General features: G+C 54.6%; 1 protein-coding gene across 7 annotated transcripts in view; it reads left to right on the top strand.

Annotated features, from left to right (window-relative positions):
- The window catches only part of PITPNM2 (phosphatidylinositol transfer protein, membrane-associated 2), an 85,296-nt gene that overhangs the window by 55,802 nt on the left and 12,108 nt on the right, over positions 1–17,386 (top strand). For all 7 annotated transcript variants that reach the window (XM_012730988.1, XM_012730987.1, XM_012730989.1 and 4 more), the window contains 7 exons: positions 7,754–7,968; positions 8,159–8,280; positions 10,270–10,497; positions 12,211–12,522; positions 13,289–13,384; positions 15,066–15,170; positions 15,335–15,405. In XM_012730988.1, the coding sequence (XP_012586442.1) occupies positions 7,754–7,968; positions 8,159–8,280; positions 10,270–10,497; positions 12,211–12,522; positions 13,289–13,384; positions 15,066–15,170; positions 15,335–15,405 (1,149 nt within the window). The remainder of the gene's footprint in view (positions 1–7,753; positions 7,969–8,158; positions 8,281–10,269; positions 10,498–12,210; positions 12,523–13,288; positions 13,385–15,065; positions 15,171–15,334; positions 15,406–17,386) is intronic.

The raw sequence follows: 17,386 nt of genomic DNA, 5'->3' as shown, positions 1-17,386 counted from the left end.
GGTGTTTTGAAGCATCTTGGTGGGAAGTGCTTGGATGTGTGGAATGTGTGGAGGCTGGAGAGGTGAGCTCAGATCATCCGGATTTGGAGCTCACCTGTCCCTTCCTGGGATACCCGCCATCAGCCCGATTGCCCTCTTCGGGAATCCGCCTGCCACTGGGCCAACAGGAAGCCTCCTTCACACAGCCTGTGCCTGTGTCACACCTGCACTGCGTTCTCGTGCCTCCTGCTCTGGCATTTGTCCCAGCTGCCTCCGACCCCTTTTCCTGGGGCTCCTTCCACCAGGATGTGGGTCTGATGGACAAGCACATTTCCCTGACTGTCTCACGGATGCAGACATGCATCACACCCACTGCTGCACCTTCATGTATATGGGCAATACAGCCATCAAAACTGAAGTTCAATTCTCATGACTTGTCTGTGCCCAGCCTGGGCAGAGGGCTGGGTTACAGTGGTGAGTCCAGGGGATGTGTGTATGGCCCTGCACACAGGCCAGAGCAGTAAAGCCGGGGGTGGTCTTCACTGGGGCCTCCGCCAGCACCCAGGAGCTCATCCATTCTGAACCAGACCTTACAAGATGGCTGATCCTTCCTGGAAGGCAGCTGCCCTTTTGTGGAAGGAAGAACAATACCTTAGTTCATTCTCTCTGGTCCTGCCTGCCATCTGGTGTGGCCCTGCCTCCTGGTCAAGCCACCTGTGGGTGAGGTTGTGAGCGAGACGGAATGGGTGCCTATTCAAAGCACCTCTGCCTATTCAAAGCACCTCCACCCTCCCCTGGCCAGTGTTCAGTGCCTGTGTTGTAAAGGTTTTTTTTTTTTTTTTCTTAAGCCACCAGCCTGGGCCTCTGGTGTCACAAGGGGTTGAGTCTCAGCACTACGAGGTTAAATCCCTGCAGCATGAGTTAGAACCCTGGCCAGCGCACTACCCACAGGGCACAACAGACCTCTCCTGTTTCCCTGCTATTCTCCTCAGCAGTGTATTTTGTCAATCTGTGTGTTCTGTTTCCCACTCTGCCTCTGGTGAATCTTCTCATCCCCCCCCCACACCTCTGGCCTGTACCCCAGTTCTTATATGCATAAATAAATAAATCTTTAAAAAAAAAAAAAAAAAAGCCCTTCCTGCTGGTGCAGCAGGTTAAAGCACTAAGTGGGTTTTAGCAATAAGAAGCTAAAGCCATTGTAGCATGAGTTCTATCCCCACCTGCCCCGGAGGTGACCACATGGCACAGCAGACCTCTCCTGACCTGCCCTCCGCTCAGCAATGTACTTCGTCGATCTGCCTGTTCTTTTCCCTGTTCTGTCTGGTGAATACTCTCACTGCCCCTGCACCTCTGGCCTGTACCCCAGTTCTGTATGAATAAATAAATAAGTCTCTTAAATAAATAAATAAATAAATAAATAAAAAAGCCACTGGTCTGGCAGGGAGAGAATTTTCCATCCCAAGAGTGGCCCAGCAAATGCTAGCATCCAGCAACAGAGGCTACATGGCCAGTACCCTGGACAGCTCTTGATCTTGGCATCTTCTCCCTCCACTACTCCAGCCTTGGGCAGGCAGCTTTTCTGTCCAACCACCTGTCCCAGGAGCCCCGCTGGGTTTTGATGAGTTCTGCCTTATCTGGTCTGTGCTTTCTCCGCATCTGAGGTAGTGGCTCAGACCTCTCCCAGGCAGCCCCCAACCTCAGGGAGGGGGGGAATGGGGCCCCCCACCCAGCCTGTGCAGGCAAAGTGTCCAAGGGTCACAGATCAGGCCTTGCCCTGGGTGGGTGTGTCCAGGGAGTTGGGTCTGTCCTGCCAATCAGCTGTCTCCTGGGGAGGCACCAGGAGTGGTTGGCAGGGACAGCGGGAGCTTCCAGTGTGACAGAGGATGGAAGAATCAAGAAGAGCTTATTTCTAGTGATGTGACTGAGACCCACAGCTGTGCTAGGGAGGCCCACCCCCTCAGATGCCATTGCTAGAGGGGAGCCTATGGCCAACCCCTGGGATGCCAAGTCCACAGTTGAGGGAGGTGCCCAGGCTGGAAGGGACTGGCGCAGCTGAGGTCAGAGTCCACTTCCTCGTTTTTATTTTTCAATGTGAACAGTTTCATTTGGAAACAAGTAGGTACCTGTTTAAATGGGATGTAAAACTTGGGTCATACTCTGTAAGAAGTCACCAGGATCCACATTCAAGTCTTGTGTGCTGGTGCTTACCCAGCTCCATCTGCACAAGCACCGGGAACTTGGCCCTCACACCCCAGGGGGTCTCCACCTCCCACCACCCCCACTGGTGCGAATGGCAGCCCCAGTGCCCTGAGCCTGACTGCTTTAACCCTCACCAGGCACACAGAACCGGTGGTATTGTCCCCATTGTAGATGAGAGCTTGAGGCTCAGAGATGTCAAGGGCTGGCGGAGGATGCACTGCTGGCCTGATGCCGCCGGGCTCTGCTTGCAGGCTTGGCTGACCACCTCTCCCATCCCAGCCCTTGTCCCCTCTTAAGTTGCAGCTGTGAGCAGAGAGCCCAAGCTCTGACATCTGTGCCCCCACCCTTCTCACAGCCCCACTCGCCCCATGCGCTCACAACCACAGATGCTGCCTGGTGGGTGGCCAGGAAGGGTGCTGTGGTCAGCCCTATGTGGGTGACATGCTGGCTCCAGGAGGCTTGTGCCTGGGTCCTCAGCAGGGGCAGGGGGCTGGGCAGGCGGTAGCTAAGGGCTCATCTGTCCAGCAGGTATAGGGTTGTCTGGAGGTAGCTAAAGCTCAGACATGGGGAGGGATTTTGGGGGGTGCTCACCTGATAGCTGACCAGCATCTCCCCAAATTTGTGCTTACCCAGTACTTCATTGGGACCTTATTTGGAAATATGGTCTTTACAGATGTCATTAGTTAAGGGTCTCAAGATGAGACTTTCCTGGATTCAGGGGGCCTCTGAACCAAGTGGTTATTCTCCTGATGAGAAGAGGAGGTGGGGACATGGAGTCATAGGGAGGAAGGTGACAGGACAATGGGGCAGCCACAGGAGGCTCCCAAGGGAGGTGCCAGGGTGGCTTCCCTGAGAGGGGCAGTTTGAAGACAACCAAGATCACCTGAGTGTAGGGGGTGCTTCACAGCCCCGGTGAGGCCCAAAGAGAGTGTCCTTGTGGGCCTCTCTCCAGCCAGCCTGTCCCTTCCCTACAGACCAGGCAGCCAGCTCACCCCCCCCCCCAGAGACACCATGGACTCAGCTCCCTCTGACCCTCACCGTCCTCTACTCCGAAAGCCACCCAGAACCCCAGCTATTTCATTTCCTAGCACTCCCGTAACAAAGCTCCCTCTCCAGACTCCTTGCCTGTGTCTCCAGGTGCTGGGGCCTTGGCATTCTTGGCTCCTGGCCACTTTGCTCTGGTCTCCACCTCCTGCTCCTTGGGGCCAAGTCTCCTCCAGGTGTGGCTGAGTCTGCTTTCTCTCTTTTTTAAAAAGATTCATTTATTTATGCATACAGAAACTGGGATGCAGGCCAGACATGTGTGTGGGGTTTCACCAGAGACAGTGGGAAGCAGAACAGGAAGACCGACTGAAATACACTGACAAGGGGAGCAGTGAGCAGGACAGGAGAGGTCTGCTGTGCCCTGTGGGCCAGCTCCCTGGCCAGGGATTGAACTGGTGCTGCAGTGGTGCAGACAGCTCCACAGTGCTGCGTCTTAACCCCTTACACCAGCAGGAAGGCCCTTGCCTTCTCTTACTTGTGAGTCTAACTTATCACACTGGCAAAGACTCTCTTTGCACACAGGCTCACGGCCTGAGGTGCCAGGTGACATGAATGTAAGGGAGACCCTTCAGCGCACGATCCTACGGCTCGGGAGGTCAGTGCCCCTGGCCCCACGTGTTCTGGAAACTGACACCAGAAAGTTGTTGACTTGCCCAGGCTGGGGAGCTCTGGCCCTACCCACCAGGAGCCTAGGGGTTTTCCCTGAGCTCATGCTGTGGGGAGGCTGGATCCTTAGTGGGGCCATTCAGTGACCCCATCACCTGGGCCTAGCCACACTTTGCGCCCCACCTTCCCCTCTGTACGTCGGGGGCGCATGGCAGTATGCTTTTTCTCACTGCAGTAAGTAAAAGAGGTGCCTGCAGCTTGGAACACTGCCTCTGTGAAATGGAGCTCATGTAAGACGGTATCCAGGAAAAGGCCACATTCCTGAAGCTCCTTTAAAGAGGGCAGAGGTTCCCTGCTCTGACCCCATCTGTGGCCTCAACCCAGGCCTTGTTTGCTGAAGTTGCCCTTGGCCCATGGAGATAGAGCACATCTGTGCCTGAAGCTCCGTGTGCATGCTTGGGTGTGGGCCCAGCACGCACCTGCTCTTCAGGAAGCTGCCCGAAGATGGCCTTGAGATGCCGTCACATCACCATGGAAACAGATGCTGGCTTAGATCACAGCACCTGGGCCTCAGGGTTTTCTGCATCAGCAGAAACCTGAGCTTTTGGACCCTGGAAGGACATCCATGAGTGACAGACAGACACAAGCAGATGACCCCAGTGTCCCCTGTCCATCCAGGCAGGCCCCTTCCCACTGTCTCTAGTTCTGAGTGAGCACAGAAGGCAGGGTCGGGTTTTGTTTGTTTTGTTTTTCACCAGCTTTATTGAGATGGAAGTCACATACCACAAGAGTTCACACATTTAGAGTGTATGGTTTGGCAGTTTTTTTCGCATATTCATAGAGCTGTGAAACCTTCACCACAATTTTATAGCATATCCATCACCCCAAAATATGTCACTCTCCAACTCCCCCATCCAACCCTTAGTCTGTGTTCTGACTGGCTTTGCTATTTGAGACATTTCACACCAATGGGACCCCATGGCATGTGGTGCTTGGTGTCCAGCTCCTTCAGCAGTGACACACTCTCAAGGTCCACCGACATGGGGCAGGCGTCTGGACTTCTTTCTTCTTTATGGCCGAGTCCTGGCCCGCAGGACAGGTGCATTTATCTCTCAGTCCCTCGGTATTTCACTGTGACTGATGCTGCCATGGATTTTCATGTTCAAGTTGCTGTGCACACCTGTGCTTTCAGTTTGGGGGATGTAAACTTGGGAGTGGAATGGCTGGGTGCCATGGTAACACTCCCTTCCACATCGTCAAGAACTGCCAAACTTCCCCCAGGGGACTGCACCATTTCATATTCCCACCATAGTGTCCGAGAGTTCTGGTTTCTCTGCATCCTGACACTTAACATATGTCTTTCCTAAACACTTTGTGGTGTGAAACGGTGTCTTTGTTTTGATATACATTTCCCTAAGGCTTGGTGCTACTCAACATCTTTTTATGTTTTATGCTTATTTGTTTTATATGTCATTTATTTGTCTTCTTTGGAGAAATGTGTTTTCAAGTCTGTTAACCATTTTTGAATTAGCCAATTTGTTTCTTTGTTGTAAGAGCTCTTTATATATATATATATATATATTGGACACAAGATCCTTATCACCTTATCAGATATGTTATTTACAAATATTCCCCATTATGGGGGTTGCCCTTTCATTTTTTGGAGGCATCCTTTGATGTACAGAAGTTGTTGCATTTTGATGAAGCCCAGTGGAGCAATTTTTTCTTTGTTTGTTTATGCTTCTGGTTTCACATTTAAGATACCATTGTGAAATCCAAGATCATAAAATTTGTCCCTATGTTTTTTCCTAAGACTTTAATCCTTGGAGCTCTTACATCCAGGTGCTTAATCCATTTTGAGCTAATAAAGATTAGCTATATATATGCTACATACATGTATATGTTTATATATACATACACACACACATATACGGTGTAAGGTAGTGATCCAGTTTCATGCTTCAGCATGTAGATATTCAGTTGTTCCAACAGCATTCATTCCTGCTGTCCATCCCTGCCACCAAATGGTCTTGACACTATTGATGAAGATTAATGGCCATAGATACATAGGCGTATGTCTAGATCCTGGTCTCCATTCCATAGAACTGTCTGTCCTAGGTCAGGTCTACACCATTTTGTAATAAGTTTTGATATGAGAGTGTGATTACTCTTGTCTTGTTTTATTTCTAGATTGTTTAATCTATTTGAAATCACTTGCATTTCCCTATGAATTTTTTTTTTCCCTATGAATTTTAAGGTCAGTTTTGGCCAAAAAGGCCATTGGGCTTTTGATAGGAACTGCCTTGAATCAATAGATTGCTTCAGGGAATATTGACATCTTTTTTTTTTTAATTTAATTATTTATTCATACAGAACTGGGATACAAGCCAGAGGTGTAAGGGCGGTGAAAGTCCTTGCCAGAGACAGAGTGGTCGCCAACAGAGAGCAGAACGGGCAGATTAATGAAGTATATTGCTGAGGGGAGCAGCAGGCTGGTCAGGAGAGGTCTGCGCGCCATGTGGGTCACTTCTGACTGGGAATTGAACTTGCACTATAGTGGCTGCCACTATCTTGCAGTGCTGCATCCTAACCCGTTGCGCCATCAGGGAGGGCCCCGGAATATTGACATCTTAATGATACTTTTTGATGCATGAACACAGATGTTTTCCCATTTATTTAAGTCTATAATTTCAGCAGTGTTTTATACCTTTCAACACACCAAACTTTTATTGCCTTCGTTAAATTTATTCCTTGGATTCAATGTTTTGATGCTGTTGTAAACGGGAATGATTTTTAAATTGCCTTTCTGTGTCACTTGTTTCTGTAGGTTGGTTTTATGTCTTGTGACATTGCTGGATCTATTTATGAGATCTAACACATTTTAGAGAGATTCTTTAAGCTTTTCTGTATATAAAATTATGTCATCGGCAGATTGTTTTATTTCTTCCCTTCCAATTTGGGTGATTTCTTTCTTTCTTTTTTTTTTTGAGAAGTTCAGAATTCTGTATTTATCTTTATCGCTTTTACCAGGCGAGTGAGCACACCTTGAAGCAAAGGTGAGTCTTGCTCTGTCCCACGAGACAGTGAAAGGGGTAGATTCCCATAAGCAGTTATCTGTCTCCATATGAAGGCCATCTCCTCAGGTTTGGAGAAGGCACTCCCATCTCTGCCCAGTGTGCTCCCCCACCCAGTGACAGCTCTTGCTGAATTGCAGTCACTGTCAGAATTCAAAAGCCCTCTCCTGTTCATTCAACCACAAGCTGAATGACCCACAATCTTATTTAAGTAGAGATTGTCCAGGAAAAAGCTTGTCAGTTCTTTGTGGTCTGAATTCTGATGAACACCATCCACTTTACTATGACCCACCTGAAAAAGCCAGGAGTCATTTCTGCTTTGGAATAAAAAAGAGCCAGCTGTTATGCATTAGTAGCTTTTTTTGGATGAGGGCCCACCCTGCCCTTTCTGACTTTTCCTCAATGCCAGCCAAGATCTCTGTTGTCCCAGGGAGGTACTTTCTTGGGACTCTCCAAACACATTGTGTCCTCCCAGGGGATGCCTTTGTTCTTGCTGGGTGCCTCTTACCGTTTCCTTTCCTTGCCTAATCCCTCTGGCTGGGGCCTCCAGGGCAGTGGTGGATAGGAGGAAGCCCCTCTTCCTCCTGATCCAGGAAACACTCTCAGCCTGGGCAGACAGAGGGGAGTGCATGAGCAGTGCTGAGGCTTGGCGGTGGGAACTCCTTCAGCCTTCTGCAGGGGTGATGGGGCACATGGCGCTTGGGTTTAGGGGTCCTGAAACAACTGGGAGGGAAGGCTGGTTGACCAAAGGCCTTCCTCCCACTCCAAACCCAGGTGCAATCTCCTGCACCCCCTCCCTTCTGCCGGGCACTCTGGCCCTCTTCTCATAGAGGGTGCTTTTGTCCCCACAGAAGAAGAGCCGCAACGAGACATTTGGCGAAGGCAGCGGCGTGGAGATCCTGGAGAACCGACCGTACACAGATGGCCCTGGCGGCTCTGGGCAGTACACGCACAAGGTGTACCACGTGGGAATGCACATCCCCAGCTGGTTCCGCTCCATTCTGCCCAAGGCGGCCCTGCGGGTGGTGGAGGAGTCCTGGAATGCCTACCCCTACACCCGAACCAGGTGCGCCTGCCCTGCCTATGCCGTCTCTGGTTGCACACCTGCAGCCAAGGTGCTGGGGTCGGGACCCAGGTCTCAGCCATCACCCCACTTCTCCTCCTTCCACCTGGGTCCTGCCCGGACCTGGCCTTGCCCTTCGGGCCCTGGCAGGCTCTGGCCAAGTGTGGGCCCTGATGATTGCTTCCTCCCCCAGGTTCACGTGCCCTTTCGTGGAGAAATTCTCCATTGACATCGAGACCTTTTATAAAACTGATGCTGGAGAAAACCCCGATGTGTTCAACCTCTCTCCTGTGGAAAAGAGCCAGCTGACCATTGGTAACCATCCACCTCCACGCTCCCACCTGGTTCCCCTGCCCGGGGGGGTCCCTGGGCACTGCCCTGGTCTCCAGGCCTGGCAAGCCTCCTTGCTCTGCCCCTTCCAGGTGCCCTGTCCCAGGAAGCACATGTGTGCTCTGGGAGTGCCTTAGGCTGGCTGCCCTGAAGGGGTGCAGTGAACTCAAGTGTCCTTGTGCCCTTGATGATGGGTAGTCTCCATTCTACTCCGACTGCCACCGACTGCCATGCTGGAAACAGGTCCCCCTTTTAACTTTTTGAGGAAGGCCAAAAATCAGATTTTCATACCAAATCCCCCTGCTCCTGAGTGTTGGCAATAATTACTTGTTACGCATCTTTGCTTGGAAACATGTGTTGGCTAAGCAGACACGTCTGTGGGCAGCTGTTTGATGCCACAGGTCTGCAGCCACTGGCTTCCAGGCCCACAGATGTGGGCCACTGGGAGGCACCAGGCACACGGCTGACACCCCATTAGCCTGAGGACATCCTGCTCTGTGCCTCCCTCCTGCTGCAGTTGTCAGGCCTCACGGGGGGTTGGAAGCTGCATCGCCAGGGCTGAGCCACTTACATCTCGAAGCACACTGTCTCCTAGTCTGGAGCCAGAAGCCCAAGGTTAAAATGGTGGCAGGTTGGTGCCTTCTGGGGTCAGAGGTGGACTCTGTTCCTTGGTCCTCTCCTGGCATGTGGGGGCTGGTGGTGACTTGGGCCTTTCACGGCTGTCACTCCTCAGCCTACTGACCTTGCCTCCCTCTTCACTGGCCTTCCCTGTTGCTGTGGACATGCCAGGTGCCCCCTTTCATAGGTTTTCTGGGCACGCAGAAGTCAGGCCCATGCCAGTGACCTCAGTTCAGTTTATCGATTCATTAAAGACACTGTCTCCAAGTCTGCTCACATTTTGAGAGCTGGGGGTCAGGACTCTAGCATGAAAATTTGGGGTAGCAGGGGGACAGTTTCTGCCCACAACAGCATGCAACAAACCTTCCCCCTGCCCACTGGCAGCTTTTTCCAGGCCAGCCCCGGCCTTTGCACCCTGAGGGCCCACACTGCAGGCCCCTCCAGTTTCTTGAGGCACATCCCTGTCTTGGTGGCTTGTCCTTTCCAAGCCACACTCCAGTCTTGGAGCAGACCGGCCAGAGCCTGGGGGCAGCGTCCTTGCACATCTGGAACAAGTGCTCTCTTAGCCACAGGCCCTGTGCTGGGCTCCTTTGCACCAAGTTGGCCCCGGCCGTCTGACACACATCCGGGTTGGGAGTAGGTGCACAGGATGGATTTCACTTCCAGGGGCAGAAAGCACACGACAAGAGATGGCCTGCCCCAGCTCCTCCGTCACCCATCAGGTGTTGCCACTCCCTGTCCTGGCTCCCTCATGCCAGCTCTTGGCCTCTGCGGCCCCTCACAGCTGGGGCCAGCGCTGGCCTGGCCCTCCAAGTCCTCTTCCGTCTCCTTCCTCCTGGTCTCTCTTGGAGGGCGTTCCTAGCAGGACTGCACTCTCATCCTGACCCCAGGAGTAGCTTTCTTCCCCTGCATCCTGCCCCTGTCCCCCAACACACCCAGGCCACCCCAGCAACCCCAGGTGTCATGTTCTCCACCTCTGGGCTCTGCTCTGTAGCTGGAATGCTGTCTCTTCTGGAAGCTGTTTCCAGCCTCCACCCTCCCCCTTCCTTCTCCGTGGTGGGAAGGTTTATCTCAACCCCACAGCCTTACGCTGTTTCCTCAATACAATTTCCCATAAACTGCTTCACACATCGGAATGCACCAAACAGGGTTTGCAAAATGACATGACAAGGCAGCACGGAAAGACGCAGACCCTGTGGTCCCAGGTCAGGGTCACAGTGACCTGGAGCATCACCCTTACCCCCGTGTCCAACCCAGGGCCCCATGAGGATGTGGGGTGGGAATATAGGATGAGAGACTGTCCCGGGCAGAGGAGAGCCACAGTCAGAAGTGGCCACTCCCAGCATCTCCCTGCAGACCTGATTGACATCGTCAAGGACCCGGTGCCCCCCAACGAGTACAGGACTGAGGAGGACCCCAAGCTGTTCCGCTCGGTAAAGACGCAGCGGGGGCCCCTGTCGGACAACTGGATCGAGGAGTACAAGCAGCAGGTGTGCCCCCTCATGTGCGCCTACAAGCTGTGCAAGGTGGAGTTCCGCTACTGGGGCATGCAGTCCAAGATCGAGCGCTTCATCCACGACACGGGTGAGCCCCACCCCGCCCCTGCCGCATGGTCCTGCGCCCCATGCTCCCAGGCCGTCTCCAAGCCCATGTGTGCCTGCCAGCTTCTCTTCACTGCCCATGAGTACTTGCAGAACACTGCAGCTGCCCTGGAGCATGAGGGGCCTTGGGCCCTGAGCAGGCACTTCCAGCTCGTTCATTCGTTCCAGTCTGCAACATGCAGTATCTGCCTCCTGAGGGGGCCGGCCCTAGGAGACAGCTCCCTGCTGCTCTCCGGGGCCTCTGGCCCCCAGAGGCCCAGACTCTAGGCCCTGTACCTCCCCTGTTGCACTGGATGCTCCAGGGGCCATGTCTTAGACAACAAGGTGTCCTCATCCTGCTGCCTGGCCTGGAGCAGGTGACCATGGAACAGGGGACCCAAGATGACAGGGTGGTAACCCCTGCCCCAACAGGCACTGACCCAGCTGCTTGCTCACCTGGGTCCTCAGCTCCATCGCTATGCCCAGGCCACAACACAGACAACTGGATCAGAGCTGGGCACGGCTGCCCTGTTGGCTTCTCATGAGTCCAACAGTTTTCAATGATCCGAGATGGTGGGAGTAGCCGAAAGCCAGGCTTCACCCTAGGGCTCCTGCTCCAGCCTCCCAGGGCATCTCATCAGTGAGGGTGCTGGCCAGTGCCCAGGGCACACAGGCTGTCCTGGCCAAAGGCTAGCACCCCAAGAGTGGGGGTGAGAGGAGTTCCCCAGACCTAGCAAGGCTGGCTAGGGAGGTGAATAGCCTGGGAGTGGACACGGCTATTGGGGAAGGGCCATCAGAGTGAACAGCCTGGGGCTGGGGAGCAGTCTGGCCTGTAGGAGAAATCAGAAAGTAGAGGATGGGGGCCTGGAGGCCCCAGGACTTCCTTCCTGGCTTGGTCCCTTGGAGAAACTCAAAGGCATATTCTGGGTTATTCAGCAGATTTGTGAAAGCAAAGGGACAAATAAACAGTGAAAGTGAGCCACAGGCCCACTGGCAGGAGAAAAGAGCAAATACTGGGCTCTTGTAAAATTGTGGCATCTCTAAGAAACACCCACAGCAGCACACCCTGCCCCCACCTCCCCAAGCAGGGGGCAGCAAAGTGTGGCATGACTCTGCACCCCTGGCCTGGAACACCAAGAGGCAGAGCTGGCATACGGGGCCTGACAGACCACACTTGTCCCCGTCCAAGAGAGCAGTTCCATGAGCCCTAGTGCATGCTCAGGCAGGAACAGTTTTAGAATATTCCACCACCCCAGTGTCTTTCGTTCCTGTTCACAGTCACCCCCACTGTCACCCCCGCCCAGATAACTCTCATCTGCTTTCTGTCTCAACAGTTCATTATTCTTTGTACCTTAAAAGCCATCTTATTTTCTTATTTTATGAAGGTAACATTTTCTGCTAAAAGTGTCCTTTTTAAGAAAGAAAAGGCCAACCTGCTTAGAATGTGAACTTGATTTTCTATAAGAAATTCAATGGAAGTGTAAATACCAAGATAGGAAGCTTGGGGTGGGGGGGACTCTCCTCTCCCTGCCCCCCAGAACTCAGTGTGGTTTCCCAGCAGACACTTTTCCAGCTATACAACCCACAGATGAGCATGGAGCCATCTGTGAGCCAGCCCTCCCTGACATGGAGAAACTGAGGCTCAGGCGCAGCGATGCTTGAGGCCAGCTGATGGCACCCAGGCTTCAGTGCTGCCCCTCCACTCCCCACTTTCCAGGCCTGCGGAAGGTGATGGTGCGGGCCCACAGGCAGGCCTGGTGCTGGCAGGACGAGTGGTACGGGCTGAGCATGGAGAACATCCGGGAGCTGGAGAAGGAGGCGCAGCTCATGCTGTCCCGCAAGATGGCCCAGTTCAATGAGGAGGAGGAGGAGGAGGGCTCCCGGCTCACCGTGGATGAGGCAGCCAGGAGCCCAGCCTCTGGGGAGTCCCCGCAGCCCAGCAGCAGCAGTGGGGACCCCCTGGCCAGCCGGGGCTTGAAGAAGCAGTGGTCCACATCCTCCAAGTCCTCGCGATCGTCCAAGCGGGGAGGTGAGCACCCTCTGACCGCCTGGCCAGGCCTGGCCTCTCCTTGTTTCCTCAGTCCCAGGCCCCACGGGTCTCTGGAGACAGGCTCAGCATCCCAGGTGAGGGCCATGCCCAGAGGGGCCTGAGCTTCTCTTCCACCTTGGTGTGAAAGCCAGGGCCCTCTACCCTCTGCAAGCCCCCCAGATTCCCCTCCACAGCCTCCTAAGGCAGACGGCAGGGCCGCCTGGGACACTGCCCCAGCTTCCCCGGGGCGAGGTGGAGAGGGTGCCAGGAGGGCAGCCAGGCCCTTCTCTGGAACATTTGAGGAACATGCTCTTCCAGAGCTGTCGCAACACACCAGGGCCACCAGCCTACAGTCAGGGCCCCTCGGCAAGCTTGCTCCCCACACCGAGATCTGTCCTGTGCCCCCTGCCCTGCGGCCCCCTCTGGCAGCCCCATTGTGGCAGGGTTGTGCCTCCTCCCGGCAGGCTAGGTCCGTGACCCAGGCCCAGGGTCTGCACATCCAGAACTTCCATACATCCTTCCTGTGTTTTCTCATTCTCCCAACACAACTTGATGGTGTCAGATAGACTGGGGAGCCCACTTTCCAGCCCTTGAAAGTTCTGGAAGCTTCCACCAAGATGAGTCCCAGCCACTCAGCCCCTCATTTCTCCTCTTGAGCCACCCCTCTCCTCCACCACGGGGCAGATTGAGCCCTGGGGACTGAGGTCTGGGCCTGCCCCACTTGAGCCCACCTGTAGGTGCCATCAGTCTGGATTTTGCCTTCCAGCCAGTCCTTCCCGCCACAGCATCTCTGAGTGGAGGATGCAGAGCATCGCTAGGGACTCGGACGAGAGCTCGGACGACGAGTTCTTCGACGCTCATGGTAGGTGGGCTTCTGGGCTGCATGGGAAGCTTTCCTGAGACGGCTGAGGCAGGAGCCTGGGGGCTGACCTTTGGGAAGTCCTTTGTGGACTGCACGAGGGAGATGAGATGAAGCCATCAGGAGACTGGATCCCCACCCAGGCCTGGCAGGAGGGGCCCCTTCTCTCAAATTCCTCCAAACAGCAGCTACAGTCAGACTTCAACTTTCTTTCATGTGTGAAGCTATTCCTATAAGAAGCTTTACAAAAACAAAACTTGCAACTTTCAAATTTTTTGTAATCACTTCACTTCCTTGTGATTGAATAAATGCATACTTAATGTAAGTGCTCTAGAAAATGCACTTACATTAAAATATGGGTAGTGCCCATTTTCTGCCAATCTCAAAGCCAGCTCACAGCCTGGTGAACCAAACACCTGCTCTGGGAAGGTCCCAGAACCACTCTTGCCATTTGTATTGGTGCTGGCTTGTAGGAACCAGGAGACAGTGTCCAGTGTGCAGCGAGGAGGCAGGACACGCTCAGAGAGGGACAGGGGCTGGGCCACAAGCACCCAGCAGGGCAGGCCAGAGCTCCTCGCTGCTGCCATGATGTGTGTGTATAGGAAGCCAGCTGACGCAGCATCTATGTAACTGGCCAGCCCCAAGAAAGAACCTGGGGAATCAATGTCCCAGCAAATGGGAGTTTCTGGTTTCTGGTTTCATGAGGGGTCCTAACCAGGGATCCTGAGCAGCCCCTCCACCCAGGGTCTTTCCAGAGATGAAGAGGGGTGTTTCGGACACCCTTACCCTTCCAGCCAGGCCAGGAGACTGAGCCCTTTCTGATTCTGTGTCTTCATTTGATGTGAAGAAATAGACATCTTACATAGAGACTTTAGAACAGACAGGAAGAAACAGCGGAGCATGAGATGGCAGGCCAGCAGTGTCCAGGGCCAAGTGGCCAGCAACCCTCACATGGCAGGAAGGTGGAGCCCAGACAGCCACTTCCACTCAGCAGCCCCAGGCAGCAGCTGTTGGCAAAGCAGAAGCCCGAGTGGGGACAGAATTGTATGGTGTGCTTCTTGCTGGCCATGACGCCCCAGATGTTGAAAATGTCCAGGAGCATAGTGATGAGTGCAGAACTGATGTGGTTCCTCCATCCCCTGGAGTATGACGCGGGCATGAAAAGGACTCATGTCGCCAGAGGTTGATGTGCCCTGTGGGTGAGCCGTGAAAACATGACACTGAGAGAAGCCAGGCACATGGGGCCAGAGTGTGGGTGTCCATTTTTAGTAACATCCAGGAAGAGCAGGCCCCCAGGGACAGTGGCTTGGCAGCATGTGGGCTCTGGCCAGTAGACTGGGCTGTGACAACTGCTAACAGGGGCAGCATTTCCCTGTGGGGAGATGGGCGTGTTCTGGAACTTGAGTGGTGATGCCGCAGTCTTGTGAATGTGTAAATACCACTTTAATGTGGTTAAATGGTGAATTTTATGTTATGTGAATGCTACCACGGTTTATCTTAAAGTTCAGGACCCCTGGGTGTGGGTCCTGTGTTTGTCTGTCAAGGGAGACAGCAGAACTCAGCATGGAGGGATGCCTGGCCCAGAGAAGCAAGGGGGCCTGAGTGCTCACTCCCCACTTCTGGAAGCCAGGCCTCCTGCCCTGCCCTCGAGTGGGGTGCTGAATCCCCTGTCTCTGCCCTCCAGAGGACCTGTCCGACTCGGAGGAAATATTCCCCAAGGACATCACCAAGTGGAACTCCAATGATCTCATGGACAAAATCGAGAGCCCTGAGCCAGAAGACACGCAGGGTAGCGGCTGCAGGGCTGGGGGCTGGGGTGGGCAGCTACAGGGGCTGAGTCCCTCTCTGACTCAACTCCCCCGAGGTGTGGGTACCAGGGCTGGGGAAACACCTGGGCCCCTCTCGTCCATGGGACCGACTGCCTCGCACTCAGCCCTGGCCTCTGTGTTGCAGATGGCCTGTACCGCCAAAGGGCCTCCGAGTTCCGGGTGGCCTCCAGTGTGGAGCAGCTGAACATCATGGAGGTGGGTGCCTCATGGGGCAGGGGTGGGGCGCAGAGGACCTGGGATGGGGCAGGGAGCTCCTGGGGCAAGCGCCACCTCACATCCACATTGGCCCAGGTGCCCTTCAAGAGGGGTCCTCCTTGTTACTTCCCCCCAGCGGCCCCTACCCCCCCAGAAAAGCAGGGCCTGCAGACAGCCCCCTAAGGCCCAGCTCCAGCCGTGAAAAGTAAAAGGAGACGTTTGTAAATTCCAGATCAAAAGTAAGGTTTCCTCTACCTTGTGCCCAAACGGTCTGCTGTGCCTGAAGAAACTAAGATGGAAGGGGAGGAAGCAAAAGCCAGCTAGGCAGAAGTGACGTGGCCGCTGCCGCCACCTCGCCCAGGGCAGGGGCGCTCCCGGTGTCCAATAAAGCTGTCTTGGTCCAGCGACTGTGTCCGCTTTGGGGGTTCTTTGCCTGGAGTGCACGGCCCTTGCCTCTGCCTATGGGCAGTCAGAGCTGTTTGCACTGGGAGCAGGAAGCAGGTCCGGGGCAGGCCGGTGCAGGCCACAGACCCTGTGCTGATTCAGGGGTGCTGCCATCCAAAGCAGCTTCCTTTGTTTGCAGTAACACCCAAACCAGAGCTTCCTTTCCTGGCCTTGCAGAAGGGGCACGGCTTCATGCAGACTTGGCTGGGGCCCGCATGGCTCCCCAGGGCAGCCCCTGCTGCTGTAGCCTCAAGCTGCCCAAGGTGGAGATGGCACCTCTGTGGGGACTCGGGGCCTCTGGGGAGTTTGGATCATGGAACACCCACACCACCCTCTGGAGCCCCATGGGGTTTTCTTGAAGATCTGAGGTCAAATTGGGCTCTCCCAGTGAGTTCGTTCCTGTCCAGATAGGACAGGGACAACCCGCAGGTGGGCACAGGAGTCTGTCCTAAGCTCTTCTGGGTGTGGGGTCCTGTCCATGCCTCAAGGCTCATGACAGGCCAATGGCCAGCCCCCTCTGAGGGAGCCACCCTCCCCTCCACTCCGGACGGTACCAGCCCACCAGCCTCCCACTCGTCGCGAAGTCCTCTGCCATGGCTCCAGCCCAGCCCATTCCCAGACCTCTCCCTGTGGCCTTGCCAGCCCCTGGGTCCAGCACCTCCACCTCTCAGACCCAGCATGGGTCCTGCTGTTTCCCCACCTCCCGCTGTCTGGTGCCCAGGTTAGTGCCAACTGCCCTCCCATGGGCCTTGCAGAGAGCTTCAGCTCCTTGGTCTGGTTCCTTGGGGATGGGCCCTCCACACCCCCAACATAGTGCTGACTTGACAGTTACCAATGGACCCATCTAAGGCAATGCAGTCACATAGCAGAAGCTAGGAGCTGGGGTGGTCTTTTGGGAGGACAACAGCCTAGGCTGCAGGAGCGCCTAGAGCTGGCAACAGGAGCAACAGGTTCCAGTCAGCTTGACATTGACGTGCTATGTGAAATATGTCAGGTGGCTCTCTGGGCTATCACCTCATCTCACAAGGAACAGTCCCCTACCTCATGCAGCAGTGTGCAATTCTTGGGTCTTGCCTTGACCTCATGAGCAGGAGGAGGAGGCGTGGTCATTACACCCTACAAGTGAGGGGGTGTTGATTAGGTACACCCTCAGTGTCCCCCTGCTCCAAGATGCAGGGATGACTCTGTTCTTGAAAATGCTAGGGATGGTGAGGATGCAGGAAGGGCAGGCCCTGGAGCAGGGGAGGTCCTGTGTGGATGTGGCGAGGTGCTCAGGAGCCTTGCCAAGCAGGGGTCACTGCATACCCTGGCTGAGCCTGCCTCAGACGCAGATGCTCAGGGTGGGGCTGAGCCTCTGCCTCCTCCCCACGGCCAGAACCCCAGAAGCCCCGGCCTGCGTGCTCCCTCCTGCGTGTCCTCTGTGGTTGGGCTAGCAGGCAGAGAAACAGGGCTTCTAGGAGGAAAGAAAGGACCATCTTGGCTTCTCTGGGAGTGGGAGAGATTGGAGCAACTGACTCCAGGCCTGTAGCTGAGACAC

Source organism: Condylura cristata, unplaced genomic scaffold (genome assembly GCF_000260355.1).
Source record: "Condylura cristata isolate star-nosed mole 26May11 unplaced genomic scaffold, ConCri1.0 scaffold00029, whole genome shotgun sequence".
NCBI classification, from domain to species: Eukaryota; Metazoa; Chordata; class Mammalia; order Eulipotyphla; family Talpidae; genus Condylura; species Condylura cristata.
Note: the sequence above shows the minus strand (reverse complement) of the source record. Positions and strands in the feature narration are given on the sequence as shown.